This window comes from Phascolarctos cinereus, unplaced genomic scaffold, assembly GCF_003287225.1.
Source record: "Phascolarctos cinereus isolate Bilbo 61053 unplaced genomic scaffold, phaCin_HiC Scaffold_4;HRSCAF=312, whole genome shotgun sequence".
In the NCBI taxonomy this organism is placed as follows: Eukaryota; Metazoa; Chordata; class Mammalia; order Diprotodontia; family Phascolarctidae; genus Phascolarctos; species Phascolarctos cinereus.
Genome location: NW_027555847.1, coordinates 508056972 through 508078507, shown reverse-complemented (window position 1 = coordinate 508078507; position 21536 = coordinate 508056972). Strand labels below are relative to the sequence as shown.

Genomic DNA, 21536 nt, shown 5'->3' with positions numbered 1-21536 from the left:
CCGTGTTCGGCATTCAAAGCTCTTCCTAACCCAGCCCTTTTTCTGTTTTCTTTGCCTTTGCTCCCCTCCTCACATGACCTGTCACACAATGGCTGTCCAGCATTCCTAGTATGTACTCCTCGGTCTCTCAGAATCCTTTGTTTTCTTCAAGACTTGGTTAAAGTACTATATTCATGAAGCCTTTCTGGATTCTTCCAAATGCTAGAGAAGGGAGAGAAGGAATGCTTTACAAATATTCTTTCATTTTCCAGGTGCTAGGGTACCAATTCCTCAAACTACCCCGTGTTCATTTCTTATCTGTAACACCCCACTCCTCCTTCAGATGACACTCAAGTTGTGAGAACCAGGATGACTGGAAGGATGACGGTACCCTGGATAGCCCTGTAACATGGTGTTCTGCATATACAGAGGGAGAAGTGACTCCTTATTTACGGAGAGACTTTGGAGCCTGAGATGCTTGTTATGTGTGAAGAGACTATGGAAAGAAGCAGAATTAGAGAGACACAGGCCAGAGAATAGGCAAACCTTTGAATTACTCAGCGGAATCCCCAAAGCCACAAACACGGGCAAGTCTGCCCTCCTCAACATGGCCCTTGATTCCTAGCATCTGTATCCCTAGTGACTGCTTAGAGCAGGTTTCTCTGGTGAATTTGTTCCATCCTCGGTCAAGCCCAGATTTCATTTTGCTTCCGAGTCAAAGAACTAATTTACCCTCCTATATTTTATCATCTACCCTAATCTATCATTTCTTTGATATCTGTTTTACTATTTTCCTTGATAAACATGTTGCTCTCTATTTGTGATTTTCTTTTGTGTAACTGGCATTAGTGAGAGGAAGCTAAGCTGACTGAGAGTAAACTAATGGTTACTCTACTGTTTAGAGCAACCAGGAAAGTGACTTTTAATCTGAACCCTAAAAGAGACCATTATGTCCCTAAATGACAAATATTTGAAGTGCATTTGATGGATGTGTTGGTAAATGTTTAACAACCAGCTGGGGGTGTGGGGGGACAAGGTGGGGGAAGTATGCATGACATATTTTAAAGTTTAATTTACATTACTAACATTTTTTCCATCACTTTCTTAAGTCTAAAATGATAATTAATAAAACAATAAATCAAGCCCTTATTTTGTAGCATTTACTGATTTCTGAGATAAATGTTCATTGTGAAAAAACTGAACAACCAGTTCTCCCAAGCCAGTACAAGTTGGGTCTAGCCCATCCCTGATATAATCCTAGTCCAATACCTCTCACAGGTAAAAACATGTATCATTCAATCAATCAAAAACCTTAGACTAAGTAAGAAACATTTTGAAAGCCACTGGATGAGATGAAATGATACCCAGACAGGAAGTCTATTCCAGTTGGCCGAAGGAATTCATCACTTGCTCTGGGTTCTGTAGAAAGGCACTGAACCAGCTGAAAAAAAAAAATTCTCTTTTCAGTACAATTGCCATTTAGTGACATCTCCCCTATCTTGCAGTTGCAGAGTTAATTTTATCAGTACAAATGTGAGACTTTATTGAACACTTATGCCCATTCAATTTCATCTTGTTAGATTTGGCCTGGGGGCAGCTAGGTGGCACAGTGGATAGAGCTGTGGCCTTAGAGTCAGGAGGACATAAGTTCAAATCCAGTCTCAGACACATGACACTTACTAACTGTGTGACCCTGGGCAAGTAACTTAACCCCGATTGCCTCACCAAAAAAGCAAAAAAAAAAAAAAAAGATTTGGCCCAAAGTTCTAGCCCAAGATCTTTATGGATCTTCACTGTCATCCACAGTTTAAGCAAATCTTTTCAGATTTCTGTCATCTCAACCTTTGACAAGAATGTCATTTGTATACAGTTACACTATATGTTTGGGGCAGTAAATAAAGGTGCATATGCATTTACTGACCACTTGCAGAAACTCCATTTCCTCCCAGGGGTCTGTATTCCCCAGGGGTGGGAGCTACAGCTCCAAGCGTGGCCTAAGCAGGGAAAAGTAAGGGAGAACCAACAGCTGCTCCTCATTTGACTACAAACTATCTTTTAAAAAAATTTTTTTACTTATTTTTTAAAATTTATTTTTAGTTTTCAACATTCATTCTTATAAAGTTTTGAGTTGCAAATTTTTTTCTCCCTCCTGCCCTCTCTTCCCCCCTTCCTTCCCCTTCCCTCTCCCCAAGGCAGTCAGCAATTTGATATAAGCTACACTTGTACAATCATATTAAACATATTTCCACATGAGTCATGTTGTGAAAGAAGAATCAGAACGAAAGGGAAAAACCACGAGAAAGAAAAAACAAACAAAAAAGAGAAAATAGTATGCTTCCATCTGCATTCAGACTCCGTAGTTCTTTCTCTGGATGTGGATAGCATTTTCCATCATGAGTCTTTTGGAATTGTCTTAGATCTTTGCACTGCTGAGAACAGCTAAGTCTGTCAAAATTGGTCACCGCACAATGTGGCTGTTACTGTGTACAATGTTCTCCTGGTTCTACTCACTTCACTCAGCATCAGTTCACGTAAGTCTTTCCAGGTTTTTCTGAAATCCACCTGCTCATCATTTCTTATAGTACCAAAGTATTCTATCACATATACCACATATACCACAACCTGTTCAGCTATTCCCCAATTGATGGGCATTCCCTCAACTTCCAATTCCTCACAACAAAAGGAGCTGCTATAAATATCTTTGTACATGTAGGTCCTTTCCCCTTCTTTATGATCTCTTTAGGATACAGCCCTAGAAGTGGTATTGCTGGATCAAAGGGTATGCACAGTTTTCTAGCCCCTTGGGCATAGCTCCAAACTGTTCTCCAGAATGGTTCACAACTCCATCAACAATACCTTAGCTTTCCCATTTTCCCACATCCTCTCCAACATTTATCATTTTCTTTTTTTTTTTTATCATATTAGCAATTGGATAGGTGTCAGGTGTTACCTCAGAGTTCAAACTATCTTTTAAAATATAAAAACCCAAATAATCAGCACATATACTTCTACAGGGCTGTTTTTTCTGAGCACATTGGTATTAGTACCCCTGGGTATAGACAGAGAGAAGATTCAGGAAATCTGTTCTAGCAGGTTCCAGAACAAAAAGAGTCCTTCACATTACTAGCTGTCAAGTTACATGTATCAAAGTAGGGTTTTTTTTAACATTATACTTTTCCAAGAAAGAAAAATTATGTACCTACAATGCTAAGTAAGATATGTTGTAGTCCCCTCTTTCTCCACCAGTTCCCTTTAGGGCAAACATATTGATTTCATTAAAAAAACTGCTTCCAGTTTCTTCCATAACTAAGCCAAAGACTTCATTTGTAAATCACATTAGTGCTAATATAAGGGATAGGCACTATACCGGTGATTTCACTGGTCTAGGGAAGACCCCAGGTGAGGAAACTTCCTCTGTCAATGTAAGTTGGCACATTCTTTGCAAATTATAATCCTCGAGATTCGTCTAGAGCTCTGACAAGTCGACTGACTCCTCCAGGGTCACACAACCTATGTATGTCAGAAGCAGTACCTGAACCCAGGTCTCCATGGTTCTCGTGTGGAGCACATGTCTCCATCCACTCTGCCATCCTGTTTCTCCCAAGATAAAAGTCTCCTAAAAATAGGAGCTTGCTAGTATGTGTCTTCCTTCCGTCTGAATCAGTTAGCCAAACTAACAACTACATAGCCTAAGGAGGAAGAGCAGCAGTGGTGGAAGAACTGGGATTAGTAAAGGCTGACCAAGAAACATTAACCTTCATGTGAACAGAGAGCAAAAAAAAAAAAGTTTTAATGGTTTTTATTTATTTATTATTTCTTTTAACCAACTGGTACAGCTTACATAAATCTGAACCTCTTTGAAGCTTTCATCGGAACCATATCAGCTCTGTTTTCATAAAAGCTTTAGTGATTTGGTAAAGAGTATCTCCAGGGATCTTCCATTTCTTCTATTTTCTTTTATTCCTAAGTGAATTGATGGAATCACTCCTAAGTGATCAAAGTGAATTGGAGGAAGAAAAAAAACCTCCCTCCAAATGAGGCTGCCAACAGTGACTTTTTCCATATTCTTCCCCAGGATTCCAAACTCCAGTCAAGTCAGAGCACCGAGTAAAATGGGCCTTCTTCCTAGGTTAAGCATGTGATATCTATCCACAACATTGTCTCACCCTGATGGATGAGGTAATGGGAGGCCAAACAAGGATTCAAACTTACACCGTCCATGTCACTGCTGCCTTTAACTGTACTAAATAGCCAATAACAATCCAAACACTGCAAAAGCACTAAGTTTTAACAAGGCAACCTTGCCAGCTTTCTTTCTAAAGAAGAAAAGAATGATGCTTCCTCTTTGCAAATCATTTTTAAACAGGTAAAGATCAGTCAGAAAAACATCTATTAACTTAAAAAACAAAACAAAAGAAAACATGTTGGTGAGTTGCTGCTTAAGGTGGAGTTGGTTCATTTATTTATTTATTTATTTTGGTGAGGCAATTGTGGTTAAGTGATTTGCTCAAGGTCACACAGCTAGTGTCAAGTGTCTGATCTGACTCCAAGGGCTGGTGCTCTATCCACTGCGCCACCTAGTTGTGGAATTGGTTTATTTTGAACATCTAGTAGGTGTTTAATAAATAAATGCTCATAGGATTGAACATCATTTCAAAAACTATTTTAGAATGTAAAAGAATATTAGAATGCTCAGAACAATGCTACCTAGGACAGGTTTTGCCCTTCAAATAGAGCTAGCCATACTTTATTACTTAAAGCAAATTCAATAAAGATGGGATACTCAGGATGGCATTTCCCATGTTAGGGAAATAAACTTTATAGAAATGCTGTGTGAAGGGTTGGGGAGTGGAGTTCAGGTCCAGACCTGTGATTTTATTGGTGGAAGGAGTTCCCCAGTGAGGAAACTTCTTCAGCCAATGCAACTGGCATTTTCTCCATAAAATATAATTTTAGAGAATGGCCTGGGACACTGAGAGGTTTACCAACTTGCCCAAGATCACACAGCCAGTGTGGGTCAGAAGTAGGACCAGAACCCAGTTTATTCAAACTCCTAAGGTCAGTTGCCTTGACACTCTACCATGCTCTCTTTCATATCAAAATCAATAAAAAACATTTTTTTAAAAGGTTCTAATGTTAACATATCAGAATATGTATCTGATTTAAGAGTTTATTTTTTATCTTTGTCATAGATTCTTTAACGTTGCCAAAAAAAGGCCTTGGGGAAGAAAAACTATGCTTGCCATTTATTAATTCATTCAACAAATATTTATTAATCAGTATGTGATTGTGTTAGATATTGGGAGAGATACTTGGCTTACAAACATAGCTAAACAAAGATGGGGCATGCCTAAGCACAGTACCACTAAAAACAAATGTCTCAGGCATAGCTTTTGTGTAATGAAAACTGTTATCTGTTGGCATCTTGTGCTGTTTTCCTGTTATTTACCCAGTCTCCCTCTCTAGCTTTACTACTATTCTGGCCTTTCTCTCCTGGCTTCTTCTTCCTAATCCTCTAGAAATTGCTGACATTGGTGAATTATTTTGCTTGATTGCAGCACAGAATTGTGGTTGACTATGCCTTTTTCTACCCCAAGTATTTTCTTTCTTTCATCTCCTATTAATTGTCCTTAATCACCAGTCATGTTTATGAGGCTAATGAGTTCCTCATCACTAGAGGATTTTTTCCAACAGGAAAAATTGTTTTTCCTTTTCCAAGAGGAGGTTGTATGACTCCTTGTCAGGATGTTGTAAATAAGATTCATGGTTTTGAGAGAATTTTGACTGGACCTCTTTCACTCCAGCATTCTAGTAGCATTCAGTAGAATTCTAGAATTCTAAGATTCTTTTCTCCCTACTTTTCTTGTTAATAATAATAATAATAATAATAATAATAATAATAATAATAATACTTTAAAGTCTGCAAAGTGCTTTACAAAGGTTATTTTATTTTGAGCTTCATTTCTTATCTCATTTAATCTTCACAACAGCCCTGGGAGGTAGGTGCTATTATTATCCTTATTTTGTAGATGAAGAAACAAAGGCAAATAGAGGCTAAGTGACTCATGCAGGATCATACAGATATTAAGTGCCAGAGGATGAACTTGAACGCAGGTGTTCCTGATTTCAGCCCAGCATGCTATACACCATGCCATTTAGCTACCTTTTGCTCAAGCAACAGTCTAAAGTTACTGATGAATAAGGGGGTGTGGCCTGACTAATAGGCCATCGTGGACTCTTTTCCTCTCTTACTATTTGCCCGGGTACTCTGGGGAAATTTGAGTGTCAAAAACAAAAACAGAAACCCACCCCTGCTTTTGATGTCTTTTTGAGAATATTTCCCTGCAGAGAATGTTAGGAGTCCTGCTTGGGGAGTAATTGGAAATGTAAGCAGAAAAAAAATGCATTCAATTATCGAAGGGAATAATTTTAAATAGCTAAGGGTTGAAATAAGCTTACCTAATGAAAACTTGATAGCGTAAGGTTGGAACATCTCTCTATCTCCCTCAGTACTTCTCCACATCATGGCAGAATAAATGGTTGTGGAACGGCTAGGGCTGGTAAAGACTAAAAACAGCTCATATAGTGTAGACTTGTACCACCGTGAAGGAATAAATCTACACTGTCTCCCTATTATGGATGCCCTACTTACTGAGTAAGCGATCAGGAAGCAATTACTGAAACTAGCTAGGTGCAAAAGCACTTTCTTTCCATAATAACAGTAGTTGACCCTTCTATAACACATCACAGTTTACAGGGCACTTTACATGAGCATTAAAGCCTTTTAAAGTCAGTGGCCGCTGGCTGATGCTTATGTGACCTAGGACCTACAAGTTAACTTCCCATGCCTGCGACTCAGTTTTCTAGTCTGTAAATGAAGGACTTGGACAACCTCTAAAATCTCCTCTAGCTCTCAGTCTATGATGCTCATTTCACAGATAAGGAAACTGAGGCATAGTTAAGTGAGGTAAGTTGCCCAAAGTCATAGGTAATAAGTAGCAAAACCACGATTCAAACCCAGGTCTTTTGTTAAAGACATCTACAGACTAAATGGAAGGGCTTCAGAGAGGGAAAGGCATTGGCAGCTGTGCCAATACTTGAGCTGAGTCTTTAAAGAAGTCAGGGAAACAGAGAGGTAGAGGGAGCAGGTAGAGCATTCCTGGAACAGCAGACAAGAAAGGAAGTGGGGTATCAAGGAACCACAAGGATAGCAGTATTGCTGAAAAGTAAAGTACATGGAAGAAAAAAATGTAAAAAGACTGGAAGGATAAGAGGGTGAAAAGTTATGAAGAGCTTGAAATGCCAAACAGGAGTTTATAGTTGAACCTGGAGGTCTTAGGGAGCCATGGAAAATCACTGAAGGAGGGGGTGACTTGGCTAGACGTATGCTTTAGAAAAATCAACTTTGGGGGGCAGCTAGGTAGCGCAGTGGATAGAGCACCGGCCTTGGAGTCAGGAGGACCTGAGTTCACATCCGGCTTCAGACACTTAACACTTACTAGCTGTGTGACCTTGGGCAAGTCACTTAACCCCATTGCCTAGCCAAAAAAAAGAAATGAAAAAATCAGCTTCGCAGTAAAGTGAAGCCTGGATTGGAAGGGGGAGAGGCTTGAAGCTTGAGGAACACTGGTTAGAAGGCTCCTGCAATAGTCCAGGTGGGAGGTGATGAGGATCTTAACTATGGTTGAGACTGTGTAACTAGAGAGAAAGGAATGTCGATGTGAGGTGTTGTGAAAGTAGAAGTGACAAGATTGGCAATGGAATGGGTATGGGGGGGGTGAGTGTGAGTGAGGAGCTAAAGGTGAAACTTTAACAGGTAACAAACCCAGGTGACTAGAAGGATGGCAGTGTCCTCAACAGTAATAAAGACATAGCAGAGATGGGAAGGTTTGGGAGTAATGATGAGTTCTGTTGTGTACCTGCTTTGTTTAAGATGCTTAGTGGACATATGATTCAAGATATCCAAAAGGCAGTTAATGATATGGGACTGAAGCTCAACAAAGGAACTGGGGCTAGATATTATAGCTTTGGGAATCATTTGGATAGAAATGATAATGAAGCCAAGAGAGGTGATGAGGTCACCAAGAAAGTATAGAGGGAAAAGAGAAAAGAACCCAGGACAGAACCTTGACATAACAACCATTAGTGGGTATAACAATTAGATTGTAAACTCCTTGAGGTCAGGACTATATCTTTTGCCATTTTTCTTTTTTAGGCACAGTGCCTAGAATATGGTAAGTGCTTAATAAGTGTTGATTGATAGCGAATAAAGAGCCAACAAAGGAGACTGAGAAGGAACAGTTAAGACCTTATAGAAGGAGAATCTGGAGAAAATCATGAAAATCTAATGAAGGGTGATAGTAGGCAAGATAAGAAGGCAAAGGCGATCAACAGTGTCAAATGCTGCAGGTTCTTCCTGCTCTAGACCTATAATTCTATAATATCCTAACTCCAAACACAGTGTTCTTTCCAGGACATCATGCTGCCTTCTCTTTCCTTTTGAACCTTGAACCCTTTCCCCTTTCTCACAAAGCTTGTATAGGGAAAGAGAAGAGTCACAGATCTGGCTGTTTTACCATTTTCCTATTCGTCACAATTGATTTTTCTAATTATTTTAAATTTTTATTGATATCTTTTATTTTTATATCATCTTCATTTCCAAATATATCACTCTGCCCTCCTTTTGCTAGTGAGTCATATCTTGTTACAAAGAATAAAAGAGAAAAAAAATTAGTTTAGCAAAATCAACCAGCGCATAAGCTGAGTCTCACAATAAATGAAATACCCCATGTCCAGAGTCTCCCATATCTGAAAAAAGAAGGGAGGTAGGTGAATTTTCTCATTGTCTCCCCAAGGCCAAGCTTGGTCATTATAATTTCACAGCATTTAGGGGTTTGTTGGATGTTTCTGTTCTTTCCATTTACACCGTGGTAGTCATTGTGTATACTGCTTTCCTGGTGCTGTTTAGTTCACTTTATACTGGTTATATAAGTCTAACCACGCGTTTCTGAATTAGCCATTTTCATGAGGTCTTGAGGCTTGGTAATATTCCACTTCAATTATGTACCACAACTTGTTTGGTCAATCCTCAACTGATGGACAACTTGACTTTTCAATCAATCTAATAATATGCTCCAGACCAATATATTTTAGTTTGCTTATGACCTTATGACCAATTCTCCTTTTGCATCTGTCCTTTTGAAAGGCAAACTTCAAGCTGAATAAAACTGTACAGTCTAGTAAGACACAGAATTTACATTAAAGTAATGCATTTCAAAGAGAGAAGAAAACAGAATAAAGAATTAAAATTCAAGTTTATAGAAAAAAATCACACACGAAAGATAGTATATTGATTGAACATAATGTCTTATTTATTCTAAATGCAATTCCTTATTAGCCAGGCATAAATTGCTTTTGTGTATCTCTTTCTTTAGTTAGCAAAATTTTCCATCTGCTGTCTTGGGTATTGCCTAAAACTTGAGGAATGTTGGTACATTCAGTTCCAAGAAATTTGGCCACTGACTTACAGAATGAGAGGGGGCATATGAACTGAATTCATGGGTAAACCTCATAGCTGTCTGAGATAGGTTTTAAATTATCTCTCCCTAACTATAGAGCCCATCACTATTGTAAGAAACAGATACATACCGACGCGACAATATTTTCCAGACAATAATGCATTTTCTGCAATGTAGATCCTTCCTTATTTCAGAAGCCAAATCCACTCCTTCCCCCCCAATCCCCACACACACCCTTTCTCATTTTGGCAAACATAAGCAACTAGATAAAATCTTTTGTCTCCAAGATAGTTATCTAGCTCTTTTTCCACAATGAGGAACAGGGCATTTTACAAACTTAGTAAGATAAGGTATCTCAAGTGCTATTTTGAGAAAAAAAATTTTTTTCTAAGTTCTTTTGTTGATTAGAAAGTCTATACAATTCTTTCTTGCAAACTTCTCTGAGCAGACATTTCTGCAGATGACACTGCTCAAGGAAGCCACTTAAATCCAAAAGCTCCAATGAAGAATGCCAGTCTCTCTTACCACTGTGTGATCCAAAGTCATTCAGAAAACACTTTTTAAAAAAAAATAAAAGAGAAAATATGCAAACCTTGAGTTTTTCTATGTTTTAATTATCAGTAGGCAAATTATATAAATCTCTCCTTATGTTTTATTTCTAGCATATGTTAAATCTAATATTTGCTTCCTTATATAGTTGGTTGTTATAAGTTTAAATCAGAACTGGCTGAGGTTAACAGGTTCTGAAAATTGAACACAATTCCTTCCTGCTCTCCCTTCCCTACCATAATCTTTTAGATTAAAACTATATGTGTAATGTGTGTTTGAAAAATAATAAAAGCATTAACCTCATATGAAATTTAAAATAATCTGTCAGTTGAGAAATTTGGACTTGCTTTTTAACGAAGTTTTTTTTTTCCTTAAAGCACAAGTCTAATAAATTCTTATTCTACGGTTCCCTATTACCTTTAGGATAAGACAAACTCCTGAGCATGGCATTTACAATTCTTCACAATGTGGTTCCTTTCTACCTTTCTGGTCATATTTCATGTCACCTCCTTTTCTGCATGGTACATGCCAGCCAAACTAGCCAACTTCCTGGCAGCATTCCGTCTTTCATTTTCAAGCCTGTGAACAGGCTGTCTCTGCTTCAAATGTACTACCTTCTCACCTCCACCTCTTAGAATCCTGAGCTCAAGGCTCAGCTTATGTGACAGCCTCTATGGGAAACTTTCCTGATCTTCCTAACTGTTAAGACTTTTTCCCTCCTCAAGTAATATTATAGGTATTGGTCCATTTACATGTTTGCCGTTCTAGTAGAATATGAGTTCTGTGAAAGCAGAGATTTTTTTTTTTTGTATTCTTGGCAACTAGCACAGTTCCTTGCAAGTAGCAGACATTTAATCAAGGTTTGAATGGATTGGATTGAATTGGATTGGGTCTCTGGAGATGAATCTTCTGAAAATGTTCAATCATCCACCCCCTCTATTATTAATTTTCCTTCACCCTCACCCACCAAATAGGCCTTGAGTTAAAAAGAACAATATTTCAACAAATTTCTACAATAGAAAACAGCTGATTCTCAGTATAATGACACACTAGGAATTAAGACCAAAAAATATGAAGCTAAATTAGGGAAAGTGACAAAAGCCTATTAGCTATTAATTAAGAATCAGCCAATCCCCATTTGTTTAAATAGTAAAGCATCGCTCCAAGATCTCTAGAATTACAGTTCCAAAATTACTCACCCTGGAATGAGGGAAAGCCTGGGATGAACTAGTGAAGGGGGTGGGGAAAGGGAAGGACCCAGCACCATTCACAGAGGTGTGGTTAACAATTTCATTGTGATAGTGGCTGATGAGGATCATTTTTTTTAGCTTTTGCTCTCTGAAGCTGCATAACCTTATGTAACATGTCCATATTCTTTATGGTTATGACAAACAAAGTTATAAACCTAGTTTCCTATGTAGCTTACAGAAATGAATCTCATCACTTAGCAATCATACATTATTATCTCACTAAATTGAACAAGTTTGCTTATTCCTCTAAAGATACACATACAAATCAAAATACAATATCAAATTTGAACAAATTGAGTTGGATGGGATTAGTTACAGTTGGTGTGCTTACAGTATAGACTACTGGAATTTGGAGTTAAAGGATCAAGGTTTGACTCCTAACTCTCCTTGCTTACCTGTGTGACCTTGTGCAAGTCACGACCATTCTGGGCCTCCCAGGATCATCAATTTCAAACTAGAAGGGACCTCATCAAGTTTAATTATTTGTAAACTGATTAAATGAACTAGATCTCTAAGGTTTCTTCCAGATCTAAAATCCCTGATGCTCTGTTAGAGGTGAACACTTATTGGTACATGATGTTAGACTTCCTGCTATTTCTTCTAATCCTTTCCATTCAACTATTAACATGTTATTGGTCTCTATTCACACAACCAAGTAACAAGACATAGGATAGGTACTATCCGGACAGTGTCATATAGACAGGGAAGAGACTTGTAATTTTATTGGTGTAGGGAACTCCCAAATCAGAAAGCCCTGGTCAGCATCTCCTCTGCAATTTCTAATCTGAGAGATTTGCTGTGGGCACTGATAGGTCAGATGACTCGTCCAAGATCATACAATCAGAATATATCAGAGGTAGAGATTGAATTCAAGTCTTCTTGGCTTCACAGTTAGCTATTTATTCACAATGCCATTATGCAATCATTTAAATATGTAAACTGTGATCTATAAAAATAATTTTTGATCACGAATTTTAAGTGAAAGTCCCAGAACCTTGGACTTGCAAAAAAAAAAAAAAACACAAAAAACCAGCAGCCAGAGATAGTAAGACAATGACAACATGATGGTGGAGGGGGAAGGAACAGGGCTGCCTTATCAGTTCCTCGTTGGTGTTCATTCATTTAGTCATATCTGACTCTTCATGACCCCATTTGGGTTTTTCTTGCAAAGATACTGTAGTGGTTTGCTATTTCCTTCTCCAGCTCATTTTACAGATGAGGAAACTAAGGTAAACAGGGTTAAGTGACTTGCCCAGGGTCACACAGCTAGTAAGCGTATGATACTAGATTTTAACTTAGGAAGCTGAATCTTCCTGACCCAAGGCCCAGCATTCTATCCACTGTACCACCTAGTTGCCCTACCAGCTCCTTACCACCCAGGTATTTGAAATAGAAGAAATAATGAGAGATTTCCTGTTTACTCATCTCTAGCTAGAACTAGAGATCTCAGAAAACGGGGCAGCCATCCAAGTCAAGGTTGCCTGGTGGGGTGTGTTTTTGAATAACAATCAGCTGATAGACATAATAAGCTCTGAGTAAAGAATTTACTAAGATAGCATGGTAAAAAAACCAGTAGCTACAAAACATCCCTCATTTCCCTCCATAGAGTGGGGCCACAGTCTCCCACAAATGCACAGCACCCACATAAAGACTGGGCTCAAACTTAGAGTACAGTGTATGAGGCACATGAGTAGCAAAGGCAGCTCACAATTCCTAGTACCATAGACAGGGCGTAGAAATCCTCTTTCCAGAGTCCTACAGATTCTTATAGGTGCAGTGTCTCTACTGGGTAGACTACACTTAATTTTTATATACTGGGCTGTTCCTCTCCACACCTGGTTCTCTTCTCAGCTGCCAGGGCCTTGCTCTTTGAAGGTGTTTCCCTCCTCAAAAGCCTCCTTCTTGATAGCTGGAAAATATGGTTCTGTTCCCTGCTAGTTCAGTGTTTTCCACCAGTCAAGAAGCTCCACTTCAATGTATTACAGCTAATACGGTTGGAAGGAGAAGAGAGAAACCTCCTCTTCACCAAGAGAGATTTCCTCTAAAGGTCCTGGTTCTTCTTCCACTTCTGGATCCTGGGCTGGAACTATCTTGAATCCCCCAGAGGCCCATGGCTAATTTATTTTCTCAACCAGAACTGTTTTTCCCTTTTGAGTCACTCAAGGGATTCATTCCTACTTTATAAAGGTATGGCCAAAATTTTACAGTTAGTTTAATACCTTGTTATCACATCATAGCCTCATTATCCATGACCAAATTCTGCAACTGCATCACATTCTCACCTCTTCAGAGAAAAATTAAATGCAAAATAGAAAGGGAAGACACAAACAGTTGGAAAGTTCAGGAAAGACTTCATTTAGAAGGTGGTACTAGTCTTGAAGACAAGGATACAAGTACAAAGAATAAGACAATTCTTACAAGAAGCTTACATTCCAAAAGGGGAAGACAACAAACACATATGTAAGTATATACAAATAAATGAATACAAATAAATGTGAAGTAGTGAAATACAAGTCAGTTGGGAAGGAAGAACACTAGCATTTATGGGGAATAGGAAAGGCTATATGTAGAAAGTAATATTTGGGCTGTGTCTTGAAGAGAGGGATTCATTCTATGACATGGAGGTGTGCAGAGAGTGAATTTCAGGCATGGAGGATAGCCAGTGGAGACAGGAGAGGGCCTGTCATGTGTAACGAATAGAGAGAAGGCCACTTTGGTTGTACTGCAGGATTCAGGAGGGGGTACAATGAGGATAGAATGATAAGTTGAAGTCAGTTTATCAAGGGCTTAAAAAGTTAAATAGAGGAGTTTTTATTTGATTCTAGAGGAAATAAGTTGTCATTAGTGTGAATAGGAGAGTAATGAGGTAAGATCTAAACTAAGGAAAATCGTTTTGCTAGCTATGAAGAGTATAGACTGGAGTGGGGAGAGATATTGGCAGGGAGACCAATTAGGAGGGCTTTGCAATTATGTAGGTAATAGACAATAAGGTTCTGAACTAAGTCGATGGCTGTATGAGTAGAGAGAAGGGGTCAGATGTGAGACATACTGTGGTATTAGAAATAACAAGAGTTGGCAACTAATTGGTTATGTGGAGTAAGAAAGAACGACACATCAGTGATAACACTGAGGTTATAAAATGAGGATATTGGAAGAATGGTAGTGCCTTCAACAGAAAGAGAAATTTGGAAGAGGAGTAGGTTTTAGGAGAAAGATATTCCTCCGGGATATCCAGTTTGAAGTGTTCCAAAGCCAGCTGGCAATTTGTTACTGAAACCCAGGGTAAAGACTGGGTCTAGTTATGTAGCTCTGAGAGTCATCTGCATAGAGATGATAATTAAAGTCATGGGAGCCAGTGGGACTACCCAGAGAGAGAGTGTAGAGAGAGAGAGAGAGTAAAGAGTGATCAAGACAACCTTGGAGAATATGCCCAGTTGGAAGGCATGACATGGATGATAAGCCAGAAAAGGAAAGTGAATAGTGGTCAAACAAAAAGGAGGGGAAACCAAGAAAAAATACTGTCATAAAACACAGCAAGGAAAGAGTATCCAGGAGGAGAAGTTGGTTGTCAATGTTGAATACAGCTGAGACATCATGAAGGATGCGAACTGAGAAAAAAGAGCATTAGATTTGGCAATTAAGAGATCATTATGAGGCAGCTAGGTAGCACAGTGGATAGAGCCTTGGCCTTGGAGTCAACAGGACCTGAGTTCAAATCTGACCTCAGACACATAGCACTTACTAGCTACGTGACCCTGGGCAAGTCACTTAACCCTGATTGCCTCACCAAAAAAAAAAAAAGGAAAAAAAAGGGAAAAAAAGACATCATTGGAATTGTTTAAAAATGGAGAAGTAGGTCAATGGAAGAGGTTAGACAATGGAGAAATGGAGAAACTCGATAACTCAGTATTAAACCCAGAAACTATTTAGGAAAGAACTCCTTACTTGATATGAACTTCTGGGAAAACTAGAAATCAGTCTGGTAGAAATTAGACTTAGATTACCATATTATACTTTATTCCAAAATAAATTCAAAATGAACATGTTAAAGACCATACAAAAAATAATTAGAAGAGAAACATATCATCTACCTTTCACAGCTATTAGTAGGAGATATATTCTTTTTTTCCTAGGTAATTAATGATTTTATCAATAATGCTAGCATTTTATTAATAAAAGTGTTAGTGACACTCTCGAATGCCAAATTCTCCTCCTGGCAGTGAGCTCACAGTTCATATACCCTTGGAAGAATGGGTGTTCTCTAGGGTGGCAATCAACTCTGATTCCTTAACAATTAATGAGAGATGGACTTTACAAAGGGAAGTTGGCTCACTTCAGTGAAGGGCAGGGAGTGCTACATCTCTGGGACAAAGAGATTTTCTCTATCTCGAGAACATCCCCAGCCCTGGGCAATCTAGACCAAGGATCTACTTCCACCCAAACCTGAGAGAGTGGAACACAATGGGCAGGAATTCACCTTAGATTAGATTCCTTGTAAGGTTGGAGGGGGAGGGGGAGGGGTGGGGAAGGGGAGACACACTGACCACGATTGAGGAGAAAGTTAGTCCTATCTTCTATCAGCCCTGTCCTTGAGAGACTGGGCTTTTGGACAAAGAAATAAGACTCGGAAAAAAGCTTGGGTCTCCCCAATTTTAATAAACGGCTATTAATATGAGAGAGAAATAATTTTCTCTCATTCCCCCATTTGATTCTAATGAGAGAAATAGTCTCCTCAGTGAATCATTAACTGATATGACAAACACTTCATCAAGGGTTTCTAACTATAGGGCTTATGAGGGGAAACAATGTGAAGGGAAATGGGAAAGATTAATTGGCCTGGGCTTTGACAAAATCAAAAGGGAGCAATCCCCTTTGATAAGTAGACCTTACAGATAAAAGGGACAAAGAGAAAAGTAAACAGTAAAATAAAAAATAATAAAATTGTCCATTTCATAGAAATCTCATCCCAAAGAGTGCTTTTGTTCTCTGGAAACATCTGATGCAGCCCTCTGGTTTGAGTGTAGTCTCAGAGCAGTTTCCAGCTGGCTGGCTTCTCTGGTTCAGGTCACTTGTAGAGAGCCCCTTATCTGCTAAAAATCCAGGCTATATATCTCTATATCTATAGACATATATATATGCATATATATACACATTTTTTGCAATACAGTAAACATTTAGTAAGCACCTATATGTCAGGTACTGTGCTAAGCTATAATTATACAATTTTAATTTTTTTCCAATTACATGTAAAGATGGTTTTCAACATTCACTTTTATAAAATTTTGATTTCCAAATTCTTCTTCCTCCCTCCCTACCTCCTCCCCAAGACAGCAAGCAATCTGATATAGGTTATGTATGTATAATCGTAGTAAACATATTTCCACATTAGTCTTGTCGTGAAAGAACAATCAGAACAAAAGGGAAAAGCCACGAGAAAGAAAAAACAAAAAACGAAAAAAGGTGAAAATAGTATGCTTTGATCTGTACTCAGACTCCATAGTTCTTTCTCTGGATATGGTTAGTATTTTCCATCATAAGTCTTTTGGAATTGTCTTGGATCATTGCATTGGTGAGAAGAGCTAAGTCTATCAAAATTAGTCATCGAACAATATGGCTGTTACTGTGTACAATGTTCTAGGAAATATATTCTTAACCAAATCTAGGAGACATAGTCTTTTTTTTTTTTAGTGAAGTATACCCTCAGGAAATGGGTATGGAACACACACCCTACAAAAGGGAGAGCAAACCTTATATCCCTATTCCAGGCTGCAAGTCCCTCCTAGTGGACTTTCATTGGTAAAAGTCAGCACAGGTCACAGACTTCCCAAAATGCCCACCACATGTTCCCCTTGATAAGTTTCAAGCATGGGTACTCTAAATAAAGCTTAACCTTTGTCCTGCTTCCAGCCTCTTTAATCAAACAACCAGTTTCACCCAATTTTAGCTGATTCTTGAAGCTCCTAACTCAAAGCTACTTTCTTCTCAATTTCCTTATATGGAAATATCATCGTTTCTTACTGCTCTCAATCCCCCTTTTCTTTTTCTCAGTTTTTATTTTTCCATACCTTTCAAACTTTTCTAGGGCACAAGCCTCCTCTAATTGGATTTGTTCCTTCATTTGGAATAGATTATTCTGCTTGTACTGAACTAGCATTCATTTGGTAAGGGCAGTCTCGATAAGTCTTTGCGCCAGGCTCCTTACACAAGGGATTATGCAACATCCTACTGTCATTAAAACTAGGAGATATATCTATAGATATAGATATAGATATATAGATATATATGTGTGTGTGTGTGTGTATATATATATACACACACACACACACACATACATATGTATATTTTGTTGTTGTTGTTTTAGGCAATGGGGTTAAGTGACTTGCCCAGGGTCACACAGCTAGTAAGTGTTATGTGTCTGAGGCCAGATTTGAACTGAGGTCCTCCTGAATCCAGGGCTGGTGCTCTATCCACTGCGCCACCTAGCTGCCCTAGGAGATATATTTTTAACCAAACTAGAAAGAGGTCATTACAAAAGATAAAATAGGTAATTCTGATTGAATAAAATTTTAAAACATCTAAACAAACAAAATGAATCTAGGCTAGAATAAGAAGAGAAGTCACTGAATGGGGGAAAAGACCTTATTGTCAAATTTCTCAGATAAAGGTTTGATATCTAAGATGTATAGACATCTAACATACGTGTGTGTGTGTGTGTGTGTGTGTGTGTGTGTGTGTGTGTGTATGTGTGTATGACCAAAACCAATTCTCCAATATATAAATTAATGGTCAAAGATAATGAACAGTTCTCTAAAGAATTCCAAATTGTTAACCATATGAAAGGATGCTCCAAATCACTTATAACAAGAGAAATACAAATCAAAACAAACCTGAAGCTCCACCTCACATCCAGCAAATTGGCAAAGATGATAAAAGATGAGAATGTTCAGTCAGTGGTGGAGAAACTTTGGGAAGACAGGCACACTACTGAATTGTGAGAGAGCTGAGAAACAGAACAACCATTTTGGATGTTAATTTCAAATTGTATATATAAAGTGACTAGAAAGTCTATTACCTCTGACCTAAGTTTATACCCTGATGAGATCATTGATAAGAAGAAACTGCCACTACAGACCAAAATATTTACGGCAGCACTTTTTGTGATATCAAAGAACTGGAAATAAAATAGATATTCATCAACAGGTGAATGGCTAAACAAACTGTAGTACGTGTATGCAATGGAACATTACTGTGCTTGAGAAATGATGAATACGAATGCTGAAAAGCATGAATTTACATGAACTGATTCAGTGAAGTAAACAGAGCCAAGAAAACAATATAACTACAATGTAAATGGAAAGAACAAGCAGAAAATACTTGAAAGGGAATGTTGCAAAATTACAAATAGCATAATCTCAAAGAAGAGATGTGAGAACTCCATCTCCACCTTTCTTCACAAATGTTGGGAGGTATGGTTCATGTGTGTATAATATTGCATATTTGTTTTCAATGTACTGATAGGTTATGTGGATTTTTTCTCTTGCTTTTTTTTTCACCTTAAGAAACATCCTTTTGTTATATGGGATGGGTCTCTGAAAGGAGGAGGAAGAAGGATATGGGGAAAATTTAGGCAACATAAAAACAAAAGACATTAACAAATATTTAAAAAAGATAACTGATTTAAGTACAGAGGTAGATACAAACAGGACAACTTTGAAACTGTGCTGAATTACGTGTGTATATGTATATACAAACAATACACACACACACACACACACACACACACACTCCAAGCTGTACAAAATAGAGACCTGTGGTTTCATATACGATCCCCTTTTCCTCTTCTTTCCAAGACTGTCAAGTTCAGAATAACAAAAAATAAAAGTTTTCAAAATAAAAAGATTATTGGTAACTTTGCAGCAAGTATGTAAGTTGAGTGAGTGTGAGATTATGAAGGGCTGAGAATTGAATGAAAGGAGAGAAGTGGAGGCAATGTGTAGACAGTTTTTCTAGGTTAGCAGAGTAAGGGAAGAGAAATATAATATGATGAAGTTTTGAGGATTTGTAGAATAGTGGAGATGGGCATGTTTGAAATGAGTAGGAAAGGAACCAGTAGATGAAGAGAAGTTGAAGGTTAGAGAAAGGGAATGATTGAGGAAGCAATCTGCTGGAGAACACAGGAGAAGATCGGATCAAAGGTACATGTAGAGGAGTTGTCCTTGGCAAGAAGAAGGGACCTTACCAGAGACTGGGGGAAAGGAAGAAAGAATGGACAATGTCAAGGGGGTTTTGAGATGAAGAGAAGGGAAAAAGAGGGTGGCTCATGGTGAATAGCTTCAATGTTTTCAGTAAAATAGGGAAATACAGAAGGCTTGAGGACTGAAAAGGTTTGAAACAGCTTCTGTAAGGAGTTACATAGTATACTGACTCAATGTATGAAGTATGGTTATGCACCTTTAACCAACTCCATTCAGCAGCCCTTGAGTAGAAGCAAAGGAAGTGGACAGTGGGAGTAAATTTGGGTTAAGGTTTTGTAAGGGGTAACAGGACAAAATGGTGAGAAATTTAAGAGTGAAGTCAGTGTGGATTTGAATTGTGGAATTAAAGGGTTGATTTTAGGATGGAAAGAAAATTGAAGTCAGAACAGGGGTATTGGCCTGAGAAAGAACTGAGGGGTGAAGGGATTGAGGACCAATGATAGGTTTGGGAGGGGTGAGGTGTAGAGAGAAATGTTATGATACTATAGGATGTTATGATTAGGTAGAACAATAGCAAGTGTTTTTGATTAAGGAAGTAGAATGCTTCTGGATAATGGTGAGATCCAGTGTTTGACCCTCCCTATTTGTGGCTGAGGTGTAATGAATGTGTAGGTCATGGGGATTTAAGGAGATTGAGAAATTGGGAGATTAAGAAATTTAAGGGAGCATCAACATGGATGCTGAAGTCTGCTAGTATAGGGCAGGAGCTGGGTAGGAGAGGAAGATAGTGAGCCGGGTGCCAAACTCCTTGAGAAAGAAGGGAGAATAACCTGAGGGTCAGTATATAATGGCCACCATGATTTGAATGGATAGAAACTTTTTAATCAAGTTACCTTCAAAGGAGTTGCTGAGTGAAGACAAAGGGAGAGTCTAAAAGTAGAGCAAGGAGTACTTAAACTCTCTCTTGAGGACCAGTGTGTCAGAGGAAAGTATAATCAGTGCTGGAAAGGATGGTCAAGAATGCAGTGTTATCTATGGGAAGCCAGGGCTTAGTAAGACCAAGTAGATGAAAGAAGTATCAGAGGAACAGGTGAGAATGAAGGGGAGTTTGTTTACTGTGGAACAGGAATTCCAGAGGGCACAGTGGAGGGGGTGGGCAGAGTTGAAGTGGGATATAGGTGAGGATAGAGTTAAAGAGGATGGGAATGACAGAACAGGAAATGAGAGTTGAAGATAATTTGATCCTAGATGACTAATGATTAGAGTAATACAGGAATAAGGAGAATTACAAAGGGTAGTAGTTTGCTAGATATAGGGGCAGATGAATAACTATTTCTCAAAGTCTCAAAGAGATATTGTTGCCAGGCAAGGGCTTTTGGTGTAGGGCCATAGTCACCTTGCATAATCCTCTGTGCCATCCGGGGTTAAGAGGTGGGGAGGCTGATGGGGAGAAGATGGGTGTTTGCAGCTTGCCCACTGAAGCCGGGCATCCACCAAGGCATTGTAGGCATTTATAGAATTGTCTTTGATGGCTCTGAATGATCGTATTGAGCTAAAAAAAAATTCCCCAAAAAGTCCATATGCAAATCTTCATTTAATCTTGCTCTCAAGCAGAATTCGTGAACTCAATAAAGAAGCACATACTATTGGAAAGAGCATGGGACTTGAGAGTCAGAAGTATTGACTCCAATGGCTTGTTCTTATCATGATAGAATTACTTAATATCTCTGAGTCTCAGTTTCCTCTGTAACATATTTCTTCAATCTACTTTAATAAACCATTCCTGGATATTATTTGAGATAGAACATGCTTGATTTGACTAAAAATATTCCCTACTGGAATAGCCCAGACATATTGTTATATATTGAATTCAAATAAAGAAAATGAGTCTTGATTAAATACAATTCTTCCCATTGACTGGTTTGTCTCATTCCAAACCATTTCCCAGTATATCCACAATAGAATTCCATTTGTTAATTAAGACAAAATGAAGAAGGTGCTCCACCAACAAAAGGAGTGTCACATGATAACCTTCCCTATTGCAC

The 21536-nt window shown here is 38.5% G+C and overlaps 1 protein-coding gene across 1 annotated transcript in view; it reads right to left on the bottom strand.

The window, feature by feature from the left end:
* Window positions 1–1172: 1172 nt before the first annotated feature.
* Window positions 1173–21536, bottom strand: part of SMCHD1 (structural maintenance of chromosomes flexible hinge domain containing 1) — a 234804-nt gene continuing 214440 nt past the window's right edge. The window contains exon 48 of the mRNA XM_020970644.2: window positions 1173–1420. Within this exon, the coding sequence (XP_020826303.1) occupies window positions 1357–1420 (64 nt within the window). The 3' untranslated portion in view covers window positions 1173–1356. The remainder of the gene's footprint in view (window positions 1421–21536) is intronic.